The sequence below is a fragment of the Eleutherodactylus coqui genome, chromosome 5 (assembly GCF_035609145.1).
Source record: "Eleutherodactylus coqui strain aEleCoq1 chromosome 5, aEleCoq1.hap1, whole genome shotgun sequence".
Taxonomy (NCBI): domain Eukaryota; kingdom Metazoa; phylum Chordata; class Amphibia; order Anura; family Eleutherodactylidae; genus Eleutherodactylus; species Eleutherodactylus coqui.
The window spans coordinates 202,099,315-202,114,810 of record NC_089841.1 but is presented as its reverse complement, the minus strand read 5'-3'; the positions used below and the strand labels follow the sequence as shown (position 1 = coordinate 202,114,810).

The window sequence follows — 15,496 nt, the reverse complement described above, 5'->3', positions numbered from 1 at the left end:
GGACCCCCTTAATCCTTTTGCAAACGCCCATTTGGTTTGGCGGCACATTGTTCCTTTATTTTACCCTGTGATGGAAACAAGCATCCTGCCAGCTTGGATTTGCAGTACAAATCAACATTGCTAGAGGGCAGTAGGGTGTGGTGACTGTGCTGATTAAAGGTTAATGTCACTAGTGAATAAATTGTTAACCCACTCTTTTAGCCTAGAACACCAAGAATGGACTAAGCTTAACACTAAACCGTCAACTTCTTGGGTTGCAGCTGTCGGCAACATGGCTCTTTTTAGCTTAAATAGCTAAATAGAGCCAGCTGTCATCTTCAAAGAGGGCTGGACCCAGGTAAACTCCCTCCCCCTCCCATTTTTTTCATAGATTCCTATGGAACTCCCTGTGATTTTTCGTCAAACGATAGGTCATGGCCTATCTTTTGACGCTGCTAGGAAAAATCATGGCTGAAACTTGCCGGCAATTTGGCAGTGCTCCCTCCCCCAACCCCACCCAATCCTCCGCGTGGTTAAAAATTGCTTATGTTTAAATGAATGCAATGGAATCCAATGCTTTACATGGACATGATTTTCCGGTGACCTTTTTTCACGGCTAATGGCTATGAGAAAACGCTCGTCTGCATGAGGCCTAAAGATGGCTTTACATGGGACCACGATCATCTGAATAGTCACTTAACAGAGTGAATATATGCTACTGTTCCATGTAAACCCATCCACTAACTGGTTTATGAGCGAGAACTATTTTACTAGTTGCTGATTTGCTTCATTTCAGCTTAACAAAGTCACTTGGTTGATTTGTCTTTTGGAGTAGATGGGCAATTATGTCTTTCAATGGCTAGCTAATAACTTTTGCATGCAGGTATATCCTTCAGGGACTGTGAAATTGATCAACAAGTGAACAACTATCACTCAGTTAAAGCACACTAACTGTTCATAGATTTTTGTGACTATTCACATGATGGTTCTCCATTGGTAATGCCTGCCACCCTTAGCAGTGATTACCTAAATAAATCCAAAAGTAGATAAAATATCGTCTTTTATTGATCCATTAAAAGAGGATGAAGCAAGCAGCCACGTATCGGCCCTACAATTGGGCCTTTGTCAAGCTAATGCTCCATACAACAGGGTCATACATAAATAGTACCAATACTACAATCAACATTCATAGTGATAATATATACATCAACAACACGTGTGCAAGACAATTCACCTGCAAGATCCACCGTGTAGGACATGGAGAAACATGGCAGCAAGCCATGGATCGTGCATCTCTTTTGACTCCAAAACCGAAACAACGTACCATGGCCCGGATTCCATTTGTGTCCTCTTTTGGACCTATGACTGGCCGTATTGGCCAGATTATCATTGTAGTATTGGTACTATTTATGTATGACCCTGTTGTATGGAGCATTAGCTTGACAAAGGCCCAATTGTAGGGCCGATACGTGGCTGCTTGCTTCATCCCTTTGTAATGGATTGATAAAAGAAGACATTTTATCTACTTTTGGATGCAGCCCTATCGTTCTATTTTTCCTTTGGATATCTGGGGACCTGTGGAGTCAGTTCCCTATTTGGGCTCTTGCATCTTCATGCCTCATAACAGTGGTAGATCAATTGTGAGTGCTCCTGTTAATATCTAATTGCTTGGTACCTAAATAAATCCATCACAGGCTAGCTTATTTTATTCAATGCCGAAAAATCAACAATTTGGATGATGGCTGGAAATTAATGAGCTGTAATGTATGTCATGACCTTACTTTATGCTTAGATTTTTTTATAAACCAAATATAATTTCTGAAATTTTTCTCTTTCTAGCCTCCATTTTCCAGTGGTAATGACCCATACTTTGCTTCAATAGTGTGTAATCCCGTTGGTCATTCTATACCATCTAAGTTATATCCCAACAGTTTCACCCCAGCTTTACGAACAAGTGTACCAGGCCCCAGCGGTAAAAGGCATGGCCCTCAGGCAGGCAATTTGTTTTTTATCCCTGTTTTAACACTCGAGTTTTATCTTCTGCACATTCATTATGGTGATTATGGGAAGCACTTTACTCAACACTATTAATAAATATTTCCAAAACTGTTAATTACTTCTGTTTCTAGAAATATTCACCTTTATGAGCACAAGAGAAGTGTGAATTTATTGTAGGATTACTTTTTTTTTTTGTTTGTATAAAGAGTTTTTTAATTCTCCCCCTCCTTAACCCCCAATTATAGGTGAAATTCAGTTTAAACTTGCCTGCTGATTGCAATCCCACTCCTGAGCCTCGGCCTATGCCTTCTACATCCACTCCTATTTTGCCTTCTACCTCATGGTATGTTTGTAAGGGACTCTGGATGAGTGTACAGTGCTTTTCCTTATGGGATTTAGCAATGCATAATGGTGTTGGCCAACAGGTAACGCTTATGTAAAGAATGTATGATGGTTTGTTCTTAAAAGCGGCCCAGCAGTTTTTATAATGGTTGCTCCCCCTTCCCCTATAACGTTCCACAGACTGACAGCTCACAGTACACTCTTGGGCTGCTTTCAGAGGAGCGTATTTCAGATCAATGTTTTGCGGACTGTACTAAGGGGCAAATGGAAATCTACAGGGCTGTTCGTGTGTGCTTTTTCACAGTTGAATTAAAAAATAGTCAGCATGCACTACTTTTGAATGAAAAATGCGCCCATTTTAGTTTATTGAAAAACATTCAAAATATGGAAACAATATAAATGCATTCATATTTTATCTGTTTGCATCCAGATTTGTTATTTTTTATTTTATTGATCACAAAAAAGGAAACCTATTTGCCCAGTAGAAAATAAAAGCAAAGAAATCAAATATACTTGAAAGAAAATCTTGTCTCCAGGTATAAGCACAAGCACCATTAACTAAGCTATGGTGCTCATACAGCAGGTTCCCTGGAGTCTGGGGAGATATTTCTTATACTTACCTGGCTCCCCGATCCAGCACTGTCACCCCAGAAAATCATCACTGACTGTGAAGCCAGGTTTTCAGCTGGCAGCTATTGAAAGTATGGCAGTATTTACATGGCCAAAAGTAACGCATTATTTGTAATTGTGACATGCACAGAACCTGCGCGTTGCAATAGCCCATTATTTTTAATGGGTTAGGGCTCCTTCACACTTGCGAGGGTGGTATTGGGCTATGAATCACGGCCCGTGAAAACAATGGGGCTGTGATGCGAGAACACGCAGCAAGATAGAACATCATGTCGCAATTTGTCTCCTGCATAGCATCTCATCGCGGTGCCATGCAGGTAAAAATTACTAATGTGTATGAACCCATTCATAGAATCAAAAGAATGGGGGTCATATTTGTGTGTCTCGCAACGTACAAATCTCGCATGATTTTCTTGCTAAAATATACGCTACCCATCTGACGTATTGGTTTCCAATGCATCAGTTCAAATGGGCGTATTCCAGATGCGTAAAAATGGCTGGCAAAGATGGCGCATACGGTGTGAATTCCGGACGGACGTTTTTACGCCGGCCAGAAAAGATAGTTCTGGAACTATCTTCCTCCAGAATATGGCGGCTGTTGAAACCGACTCCTATGGGAGCTCATGACAGCTACCAATGAAGAGAGGTGGAAGTGAGTTTAGCAGCATGACTGCTTAGGGCTCATGTCCACGGGGAAAATAGGATTTAGGATCCGCAGCGGATTTCCTGCATGCGGATCCGCACCCCATAGGGATGCATTGACCACCCGCGGGTACATAAATACCCGCGGATCGTCAATAAAAGTGATTTTAAAAAAAATGGAGCATGAAAAAATCTGGACCATGCTCCATTTTCATGCGGGTCTCCCGCGGGCTTCTATTGAAGCCTATGGAAGCCGTCCGGATCCGCGGGACACAAAAATCATATTTTACTCACCCGCTCCGGTTCTTCTCTTCTCCGCGGCGCCATCTTCTCTCAGCCGCGGCCGGATCATTTTGCTTCGGCCCGGCGCATGCGCGGGGCACGTCACCGACGTCATCGTGCACATCCGCCGAGCCGAAGAATGAAGATCCGGCCGCGACGAGAGAAGATGACGCCGCCGCGAAGAGAAGAAACGGAGCGGATCGGAGGTAAGTTTATTCTCATTTATTTGCATTTTCAGCCCTCATGTCCGCGGGGCAGGAGGGACCCGCTGCAGATTCTACATGTAGAATCTGCAGCGGATCTGATTTTCCCCGTGGACATGAGGCCTTAAACTCACTCCCCCATTCTCTCCCCCTCTCTGGCTGTCTGCAATGGGAGTGGGCGGAAAGGGGTGAAAGCTAGTGTGCTAAAGTCCCGCTCCTTCCCCATTCATGGCAGCCCCATAGGCTGAAGCAGGGACTAGCTCTGTTAAGCTCCTGCCCAATCCTCTTGTTGTGAGCGGGCAAGGAGGGGGTGGAGGTTTAGCAGTGCTGATCTCCAACACACCGGCCGACGGCATCCTGGGGTTGTGGCGTATATGAGCCCCGGCCATCTGAACGAATGTTAAAACCGGAGTTGCAGCCGTGACTTGGTCACAGCTGCCTCTTGTTCACGCAATTTTCGGCTGCGCTGTGGCTGTCACACTGGCGGCCAAAAAGTCGTTGCGCCAGTGCGAATGAAGCCTGAGGATAAGCCTTTGTTATGGCATAATAAAGCCATGTCTTGTAATAGCTGCTCATTATCTGGAAACAATGTTGTCTGGATTATACAATTTCTTGAATAACCTTTAAACAGGTGTTTTTTGGGGGGCATTGTTTTCAAATTACAACTCGAAGCAGCTGTAGGAATAGATAGTGGTGGTTTTTTTTTTTATTGTGAGTATAGCAAAAGTATGAACCTGACCTATTTTTACATACATTAATTGATTCTTTTGTTAATGTTCTAGTCACCCAACTGGATTAGATATGAAATATCTTAAAAGAAATGCTAGTGTCCCTGTCAAAGTACCAAAGAATATGAATGGTGCAAACTCAGGTGAGCTGAAACAATGTGTTGTCACAGTAGAAAAAAAAAGTACTGGGGCATGTTCGTGAACTCTTGCATGCCAAAATAGTGACTTTCTGAAGTTTTATGCAGTGCCCTGCTGCTTTTTAAAAATGAGGGTAGCCCAGTATTTGGGTCATGGGTGCTTGTGACCAGTGGATTGACTGACATTAACTTATTGCCGAAATCTATACCCGCTGGTAACTGGTGTAGGTTTTAGTATGGCACTATGAGGCGCTGACAGGTGTACTTACTCTTAAAACGTTTTTCAAACGTAGTCCAACGCAAAGTTTACAATTATGTGAAACCTTGACCTAAATAAATGCTTCATCTTATGCAGCAGCGAGGAAGAGAGGTGGGGGACCCCACAACATGCAGTTCTGGGGTGACCACTGTATGTTGAAGATGCTATACCCAGAGACCATTGCAAATTGAGGGTTAACTGTATATAATGTATATATATATTTTTTTTCCTTCAGGAGAACCAAAGCCAGCTTTAACAAAACCTGGAAGCTCTCCAATACTGTCAGCTTATTTTCCGGGGCAACAACCCAGGCTTCCAGCCTCTTAAAATGCAACGACATGAAATGACTGCTGCAACTAACTGAACACTGGTTTGGGTAGATCTGCGGTTAATTAAAACTGCCATAGAGAACAAAATGCTGTATCCAAACTATTGCTATTTTTAATCTATCTGTGTAGTGTTATTATAGGAACATCTTTAAATCCTATTCAAAATGTATGAAAACTAAAAAATGCTTTTAAAAGAAGCTGGAACTGAATGTAACTATGTATATTTGGTGCTAAGGGATGCACATCTGCAAATGTTTGTTACTAAGCCACAGTGCGCATAAGGGGTGTTTATGTGTATTTTTGCCATTCAACACAAATTGTGCTTTACGACAGAACTATGCGGCAAGGACATTTTAAGTGGACTTTGTGTTTATTATATAAGAGAGATGGTGAATTATTGCCATTATCATGCATTTGTTGCATATTTACCTGGAATTCTAAAGTATCTATGATTACTTCAGTGATGGAGAAACTACTCAGTCATAACATATTTTGTCAAGTGGTAAATAGAGTGCAAATAAGTGAATGGATCTGTTGGCAAACAACTGTATCAATTAGCCATCCATCTTGGCTGTATTTTTCAGGGAGAAAATGCATTATCTGTACCCTTTACTCCTTCTTATTATGCCAAGCCGCATTGTGACTTTCCATTATAAATCTATGTAGTGCTACTTGTAAATGTTGGATTATTTCATTAAAACATCATTGTTGTCAGTATTAAAAAGTTCAAATTAAACTGGTAGGCACACAGTATAAAAGGATTTTGCATATAAATGGTCTTTAAGACATGGCCGATTTAATGGGTGGCTGGATTTTTTTTTTTTTTTCGCTATGTACCAGTAAAGCTGAAGAACCGTTAGCTGTATCTTGACTGTTAGGTGTCTTGCATTACTTTCTGATTGTTTGTTTTAGAATACATATTTAGATGTTTACATTATGACTTGCTTGTTAAGCCATTCATTAGATACACAATTTCCATTGTTACATTTATTTAATGTCCTGTAAAGTAATAAAATATTTATATTTTGATTATGAAGTTAAAATTTGTCTGTATGGTTTCACACAATAGAGTGAATCGTATTTACGACTTCATTGGTGATCCTTTTTGTCAAATATTTGAACATGCTAGTGGGTGGTAGGAGTAAACTGAAAAGTTCACTACCTTCAGGGCTCAGTCTGAGGAGCACATTTTTCACACATTATAGGTGCGGAGAAAAAAAATCGCACAACGTGTGTAGAAAAAATTGCATGGCCGGGTGCATTGGAACTTGCATGTCCTATCTTTTGCAGGTGCAAATTGTATTGGCACATAAACGCACACATGACAGCTTTCATTGGAAAGCATTGGTTCTTGAATGCTTCCTGAATGTCCTAGAATGAAGCATCCTCCAGCTGTCAGGTAAGCGAGCAAAGGTAAGGTGTGTTTTGAGTCTTGTCTGTGCTGTATTCCCCTTCACAGTGTGATTTCTGCTGCTGGTTATAACCTGGAATAAGGGAAGAGTAATAAGATCTGCCCAGTGAGAACATGTGTGTATGTACATACAGTCATGAAAAAAATTAATTGCATCCTTTTTGAATTTCATAGTTTATTTTGTCCTGAAAAGTAAAACATCTGGTCCTTGAGAGGTCTTAAAATTGGATAAATGCAATCTCAAATGAACAACACATGGCAAATTACACCTTATCACGATTTATCAAAAACTATGTCAAAATGCAGAAGCAAGATGTGAAAAATTGAGTACACCCTTGCTGCTTCTTTAAAAAAGAGGGTATGTAGTAAAGGCCCATTTACACCAGTCGATGATCGCAAAAAAATCATTAAAAGGCGATCGTTTTAGTGATAATTGTTGCGTCTAAATGTGCGCCCATCGTGCACTTTTCGTGCACTGCAAGCTGATCGTTAAATTCAGTCCTACCTAAAAATCGTCATTTAGCCTTATCAGCAGTTCTCCACAGGAAGTGCGGATAGCATTGTTTCCTGCTGAAGAACAAAGGATCTGAATGCAGATATAGCCTGGTAGGTGAGGATCAAATGCCCTTGATTAATCATTAGCAAGTGTGACGATCTCTATAAAAACAGACGTTTACTGGTCTGGATCATTCAGGCATGTGAACATGATGCAAAATAATGGACATCAGCAATGATCTTGGAGAAGCAATTATTGATGGCCATCAATCTGGAAAAGGTTTGAAGGCAATTTCCAAATAATTTGGAGTCCATCATTCTACAATGAGAATGTTTATTTGCAAGTAGAAAACCTTTCAAGACAGTTGACAATCTTCTCAAATGGCTGTCACAGCAAATTCACTCCAAGGTCAGACTGTGCTATGCTCAGAGAAATTGCAAAAAACCCAAGAGCTGCATTTCAGACTTTAAAGGCCCCTGTACTGTCATGAACTTGAACATTTAGCATGCTAACTATTAAACAAGTATAGCTGCTTTCTAAAACAAGCTGCCTCTTTCTAAAAACATTGCAAATTTAGCTATGCTGTCAAGATGCATCTGAAGAAACCATAAGACTTCTGGAACAATGCCCTTTGGACAGATGAGACCAAAATGAAGATGTTTGGCCATAATGCCCAGTGGCACATTTGGTGAAAACTAAACACAGCATCTGCACAAACTTCTCATACCGTGGTGGACGGGTGATGATCTGGGCTTTTATTTCGGCCACAAGACCTGAGCAGAAATGTGAGGCCATCTATCCAAAAGCTTAAGCTTGGCTGAAACTGGGTCATGCTATTCCAAGTATGCCAGCAAATATACATCTGAGTGGCTGAAAAAGAAAAGCATCAAGGTGTTGAAATTGCCTTGTCAAAGTCCAGACTTCAACCCAAGTGAAATGCTGTGTGGAAGCTTTAAGAGAGCTATGCATAAACAAATGCCCAAAAACCTCAATGAAGTGAAGCAACTTTTGTAAAGACGAGTATGTAAAAATTCCTTCATAATGATGTGAGACTGATAGTCCATACAGAAAATAATTACTTCCATTATTGAAGAGGTGGTTCTGCAAGCTAATGATTCATGAAATGTACTTAATTTTTCACACACTGCTTCTGTACTTAGGTGCGTACAGACATGTGCACCTAGGTACGAGCAAAGACATGCGTGAACACAGCTGCGTGCTTGTTGTCAATGGAGCCGCGGCTGCTGCCGGCGGCTCCATTGAAAACAATGGTCTGCTGGCACCCCTACATTCTTTTTCAGGGAAGGGCTTTACATATAAGCCCTTTCCTCAAAAAGAAACATTTTGGTGCAAAAAAAAAAAATTCTTAGCCGCTGCCGTGACCCCTGCAGGCATGACGAACACATCTGCCGCATGCGGCAGATGTTTCCTTCACCCCCACTAGTTAAAAGAATTCCCTGCTGCTACATCTGCCACATCTGTGCCAGATGCAACAGAGGAATTCTTCAATTCTCAACCGCAGGTGTCACACATGACAGCTGCAGTAGAGAATCCTGCTGCCGGCATCCCAGTCAATGGCTTTTCAGGGAAGGGCTTCATTAAAAAAAAAAAAAAAAAAAATTAATACTCTCCTCCCTTCAACTGCCAGGGCTCAGCCGCGACTTCTGGCGCTGTCTCCAACTCTGTAGTTCTGAGCTATCAGCAGGCGGGGATTTAAAATCCCCGCCTGCTGGTAGCTCTGATTGGCTGAGCAGTTTAGCCAATCACAATCGCAATCAAAACTACCAGCAGGTAGGGGTTTTAAATCCCTGGCTGCTGATAGCTGAGAACTATAGAGCCGGCGACAGCGGCAGCTGTCAATGGCTTTTCAGGTAAGGGCTTCATAAGCCCTTCCCTAAAAAGCCTTTTAAAATAGTTTGAAAAATAAATTCTATACTCACCTGCCGGGGCTCAGCCGCGACTTCTGGTGCTGTCCCCGGCTCTGTGGTATTGATCTATCAGCAGCCAGGGATTTAAAATTCCCGCCTGCTGGTAGCTCTGATTGTGATTGGCTGAATTGCTCAGCCAATCACAATCAGAGCTACCAGCAGGCGGGGATTTTAAATCCCCGACTGCTGATAGCTCAGCAGCACTACAGAGCCGGGGACAGAGTCAGAAGTCGCGGCTGAGCCCTGGCAGACATCAATGGCTTTTCAGGGAAGGGATTCGTAAGCTCTTCCCTGAAAAGCCTTTTAAAATAGTGTGAAAAATGAAAAATTCTAACTCACCCGCTGGGGTTCAGTCGCGACTTCTGCCGCTGTCCCCAACTCTCTAGTTCTCGGCTATCATCAGCCGGGGACTTAAAATCACCGCCTGTTGGTAGCTCTGATTGTGATTGGCTGAAGCACTTCAGCCAAACAGAGCTACCAGCAGGCAGGGATTTTAAATCCCCGGCTGCTGATAGCTGAGAACTACAGAGTCAGGGACAGCGGCAGAAGCCGCGGCTGAGCCCCGGCAGGGGAGTATTTTTTTTCTATTTATTTATTTTTTTCCACACTATTTCAAAAAGCTTTTCAGGGAGCCTTTCCCTGAAAAGCCATTGACGACTGCTGGGGCTCAGTGGCGACTTCTGCTGCTGTCCCCGACTCTGTAGCACTGCTGAGCTATCAGCAGCCAGGGATTTAAAATCCCCGCCTGCTGGTAGCTCTGATTGTGATTGGCTGAACTGCTCAGTCAATCACAATCAGAGCTACCAGCAGGCAGAGATTTTAAATCTCCGGCTGCTGATAGCTCAGCAGCGCTACAGCATCGGGGACAGTGCCAGAAGTCGGGGCTGAGCCCCGGCAGCTGAAGAGAGGTGAGTATTGATTTTTGTTTTTGCCTTTTTAAGTGTATACTAAAATAAGTGATCAACAATCATTGCTCATATATGTCAGAGAAGCACGTGTTTTCCCAAGTCTTAAACTGCTTGGCCAAGGTAAGGCATTTAGTAGAGATGAGCGAACGTGTCCGTAACGGACACATCCGCACCCGGACACCGGCTTTAGCGAACACTGGAGTGTTCGCGCGTAAGTGTCCGGGTGCCGCCGGGGGGCGGGGAGATGCGCGGCGGCGCGGGCGGCAGTAGCAGGGAACAGGGGGGAGGCCTCTCTCTCTCCCTCTCCCCCCCGCTCCCCGCCGCACCCCCCCGCGCTGCCACGGCGGCCCCCGAACTTTTTCGCCCGAACACCGAGGTGTTCGCAAAGTTCGGTGTTCGGGCGAAAAAGGGGCGGGGCCGAACGTGTTCGCTCATCTCTAGCATTTAGCCTTCATTTCTGAAGTGAAAGCCGCTTCTTCCTGGATCGACAAGCTTTGCTTTTTTTGCCTAAGGGCTCATTCAGACAAGCATTTTCTTTTTAATTTTCTTTTTCTACATCAGTGCATTCGTAGTCCCATAACTTTATTTTTCCATGGACTGAGCTCTGTGCGTGCTTTTTTGTGTGACAGGTTGTAGTTTTTATGGTTACCATTTTGGGGTACATGTGTGGTGTTTTTTTTATTTTGTGTTTTTTGTAATCACTTTTTTGGGAGGCAAAATAAGCATTTTGCCTACATTTTCTTTCCTGCAGTTTTTTTTTAAAATAGTTTTCCCGTGAAGAATAGTGTGTTTTAGCTTATTGTACAGGTCATTATGGATACGATGACCTCACAGAGGGAGCATGTTCCCTCTGTGAACCCTTTTACATGCTGCGATCTACATCGATCACGGCATGTAGGTGTTTAGCAGCAAGAATCACTGTTCTTAGCTAGCTCACGCTGCAGTAGCATGGATATATATCGGTAACAGACGGCTCCCACTGTGGGATGGCGAGGGCTCTGCTTCTGATTTCACACTATCCACAGGATGTAAGTTTACATCCTCGTTTAAGAACCCCACAGCCAGGATGTAATGCACATCTTAGGGCGTTAAGGAGTTAACCCAACTCCAATCGATCTTCATCCGCAATACAAAAAATTGATTTACGAATAATTTTCTACCTATTTTTGGACTGTTATTGAAATATTTTGAAGCAACACTTCTCGTTTACCCTGTTTTCCAAGGTGAAATCACTGTTCCCATTTTTGGAAATGCTCCAACAACACGCCAGCAATGCACAGTAGATTATCAGACAAGCCACAAACATGCACAGTAGATTATCAGACAAAGCCACAACCGAGACAAATTTTGTGCATGCGCAGTAGTGTTTTACTGCCAAGATTGTATCTACTGCCTCTACAGTAAGAGTGACAGCCATAGCACATACAAATGTTTTTGTTACCCAACAAATTAGAACCCAGCTTTCATTTCTGAAACTGCACTAGTTAAAAGAAAGTTGTGGTATTGATTGGTTACTACCTTCCAAGACTTGGCACTGCAGAAGCATTCGAGAACCATGTAATGTTCTTCTGAGAAATATGTTATGGAAATGGTAGATGGTATAAGTCTCCTCATGTCTTCTTTGTGCTTTCCAAAAGGAGAAACTACACCTCTCCTGACTCGGCCATACAGAAACCTACTTTATACTGATGGGCAGCAAACCCCTTCACCCACCAAACATCCTATCTGTAAATGGTTATCTTTGCCTACTGGAGAAGACTCTGGTTTTGACAAAAGGAAAGTGTTCAAAACAGGATTTGCAGTAAATTGAAGAAGACACGTTGATAAGCTGCTTGAGGGAACAGGGGTAATTGGGGACAAGTATAGACAGAACAAGAAATATGATAGCTAAAACATCCAACAATCATACATTTTAAAACCGAATTTGATGGAAAACAAAAATGGATTTAAATTCAACAAATCTGTTACCTTTGTCACTACATTTTTTTTGTGAAGAATATTCTCAAGTCAAAAGAATTGTCAAATTAACATCTTCCAGAATTCTGAAGTAAAGAGACGAGTGGCAGCAATTGTGGATGCAAAAACACACAGTTTTATTCCTCCATATAAAACCAAGGAAACAAAGTTTCGACCCAAGTGGTCTTTTTCAAGGAGGCAGGGATTTTTAATTCCTTTGCCAGGAGAAAGTGCTTAAGAAGAGTGCCAGGGAGCCAGGAAGAAGACGCACTGGAGCTGGATAGAGGTGGAGAAGTGATTGTATTTTTTTTTTTCAGCAGCTAGGGATGGTTTTCAGGGAAGGGCTTATATTTCAATCCCTTCCCCCAAATCACTGTGGGGGTTGCCTGCATACCATTGCTTTCAATGTGGCGGCAGTAGCGCACTGTGACAGCCCTTCAAATATTTGTGGACCACTATTAAGTCTCCTCTCAGCTTTCTTTTTTTGCAAGCTAAACATTCCCAGATCCTTTAACCGTTCCTCATAGGACATGATTTGCAGACCGCTCACCGTCTTGGCAACTCTTCTCTGAACTTGCTCCAGTTTGGCTATGTCTTTTTTAAAGGTGGGGTGCCCAGAACTGGACACAGTATTCCAGATGAGTTCCAAAGAAAAAAAGGGGGAGGACAGCTTCAACCCTAAAAAAAACTATTTTTTTTTATTAGTTATCCCATTAAAAGCGCAATCTGCTTGCAAACATTGTATACAAAAACGCTGAATGTGTTTTGGCCAACTGGCTTGCTGACAAAGACCAGTTGGCCGAAACACGTTCCGCGTTTTTGCATACAATGTTTGCAAGAAGATTGCTTTTTTAATGGATTAACTAATAAAGAAGAAATTGTTTTTTTTATGGTTGAAGCTGTCCTCCCCCTTTTTTCTTTGGCATTTACTACAGCTGCTGGCCGATGGCACTTTCAGGATTCAGATTACATTGCATCTTTCTAAAACTACCAAGACACTGCAAGAGAGGTTAGCCAATATTTTCATTTTTAATTTTATTCCGGATGAGGTTTGACAAAAGAAGAGCAGATGGGTATAATTACCTCACATGATCTAGACTCTATGCTTCTCTGAATACATCCCAGAATTGTGTTTGCCTTTTTGGCTGCTGCATCACATTGTTGAACCATGTTCAGTCTATGATCTATTAGTATACCCAAGTCTTTTCACATGTGCTGCTGCTTAGCCCAATTCCTCCCATTCTGTATATGCTGTTTTCCTTTTTCTTGCCCAGATGTAGGGGCTTTGCATTTCTCCTTGTTAAATACTATTCTGTTAGTCACTGCCCACTGTTCAAGCTCTTCTAGATCTTTTTGAATACTCTCCCTCTCTTCCCTGGTGTTAGCTATCCCTCCTAGCTTTGTGTTGTCGGCAAATTTGATCAGTTTCCCATCAATTCCCTCCTCCAGATTGTTTATAAAAATATTAATAATAATAATAATAAACTTTATTTGTATAGCGCCAACATATTCCGCAGCGCTTACATAGACAGGGGGAATACAGAAAGACAAAAGTACAAAAAATTACAGAACCACGGTTACAATCGTAATCAGTTGGTGGAAACAATAGGGGTGAGGGTCTTGCTCCAACGAGCTTACATACTACAAGTAATGGGGTGATACAGAAGGTAAAATGGCTGGAGGTGTGCACAGTATCACGTGATGGAGAGTGAGGGATGCTATATACAGACAACAGTCAGACATTTAGCTATGCGACGGCAGGATCAATATGACTACAGGAGCGGTTTATGATGGCTAGCAGGGATTTCGGTCAGTTGGTCAGGGAGCATGTTATCAGGCAGTGTATAGAGGAGTTTGTTTAGGGAATGCGGTATGCATCCCTGAAGAGGTGCGTTTTTAGAGCACGCCTGAAGTTTTTCGAGTCCTGGATTGCCCGGATGTTCTTTGGTAGTGCGTTCCAGAGGACTGGTGCTGCTCTGGAGAAGTCTTGGAGGCGGGAGTGAGAAGTTCGAATTAGAGGGGTGTGCAGTCTAGTTTCGTTTGCCGAGCGGAGAGCCCGGGCTGGGTGATGGATGGAGATGAGGGAAGCAATATAGGGGGGCGCTGAACTGTGGAGGGCTTTGTGGATTAAGGTAATAAGTTTAAATTGAATTCTATATTTAACGGGCAGCCAGTGCAGTGACCGGCACAGGGCAGAGGCATCTGAGTAGCGGCTGGACAGGAATATGAGCCTGGCTGCGGCATTCAGGATGGATTGGAGAGGGTAGAGTCTGGTGCAGGGAAGGCCGATCAGCAATGAGTTGCAATAGTCGAGCCGTGAGTGGATGAGGGCAACAATAAGCGTTTTCAGCGTGTCTATGGTGAGAAAAGAGCGGATTCTTGAGATGTTCTTGAGGTGCAGCTGACAGGTTCGAGCCACTGATTGGATGTAGGGGGTAAATGAGAGATCTGAGTCGAATATGACCCCAAGGCAGCGGGCATGTTGTTTGGGAGTTATGGTGGCGCCACACACTGAGATGGAGATGTCAGGAGGAGGTCGGTTGGTGGAAGGAGGAAACACCAGTAAGTCAGTTTTAGAGAGATTTAGTTTTAGGTAGAGAGAGGACATCGTGTTAGAGACAGCAGACAGACAGTTGGTGATGTTTTGGAGGAAAGGTGCAGAGATGTCACGGGAAGAGGTGTATAGCTGGGTGTCATCAGCATAGAGGTGGTAATGGAGGCCAAAGCTCCTGATGGTTTGTCCAACAGGGGCTGTGTAGATAGAGAAAAGGAGGGGGCCAAGGACCGAGCCTTGGGGGACCCCAACAGCAAGGGGAAGAGGAGGGGAGGTAGAGCCAGCAAAGGAGACACTGAAAGAGCGGTCAGATAGGTAGGAGGAGAACCAGGAGAGAGCAGTGTCCTTTAGGCCGATGGAGCGAAGCATACTGATGAGAAGTTTGTGGTCAACAGTGTCAAATGCTGCGGAGAGGTCGAGGAGGATCAGTAGGGAGTAGTCACCCCTCGATTTGGCTGATAGTAGGTCGTTTGATACCCTTGTAAGGGCAGTTTCTGTAGAGTGTTGGGGTTGGAAGCCAGACTGTAGGGGGTCGAGGAGAGAGTTCTCTGATAGATAGCTTACAAGGCGGGAGTAAACCAGCCGTTCTAGTAGTTTGGAGATGAAGGGGAGGTTTGAGATGGGTCGGTAATTGGCATTGTCAGATGCGTCAAGAGTCCGCTTCTTTAGCAGTGGGGATATGATGGTGTGTTTGAAAGAAGAGGGAAAGATGCC

The 15,496-nt window shown here is 43.2% G+C and overlaps 1 protein-coding gene across 1 annotated transcript in view; it reads left to right on the top strand.

Annotated features, from left to right (window-relative positions):
- LOC136628286 (spindle assembly abnormal protein 6 homolog) overlaps positions 1-6,496 on the top strand; it is a 44,003-nt gene extending 37,507 nt beyond the window's left edge. Inside the window, exons 14-16 of the mRNA XM_066604065.1 lie at positions 2,223-2,320; positions 4,859-4,947; positions 5,436-6,496. Of these exons, the coding sequence (XP_066460162.1) occupies positions 2,223-2,320; positions 4,859-4,947; positions 5,436-5,527 (279 nt within the window). The 3' untranslated portion in view covers positions 5,528-6,496. The remainder of the gene's footprint in view (positions 1-2,222; positions 2,321-4,858; positions 4,948-5,435) is intronic.
- Positions 6,497-15,496: the final 9,000 nt, after the last annotated feature.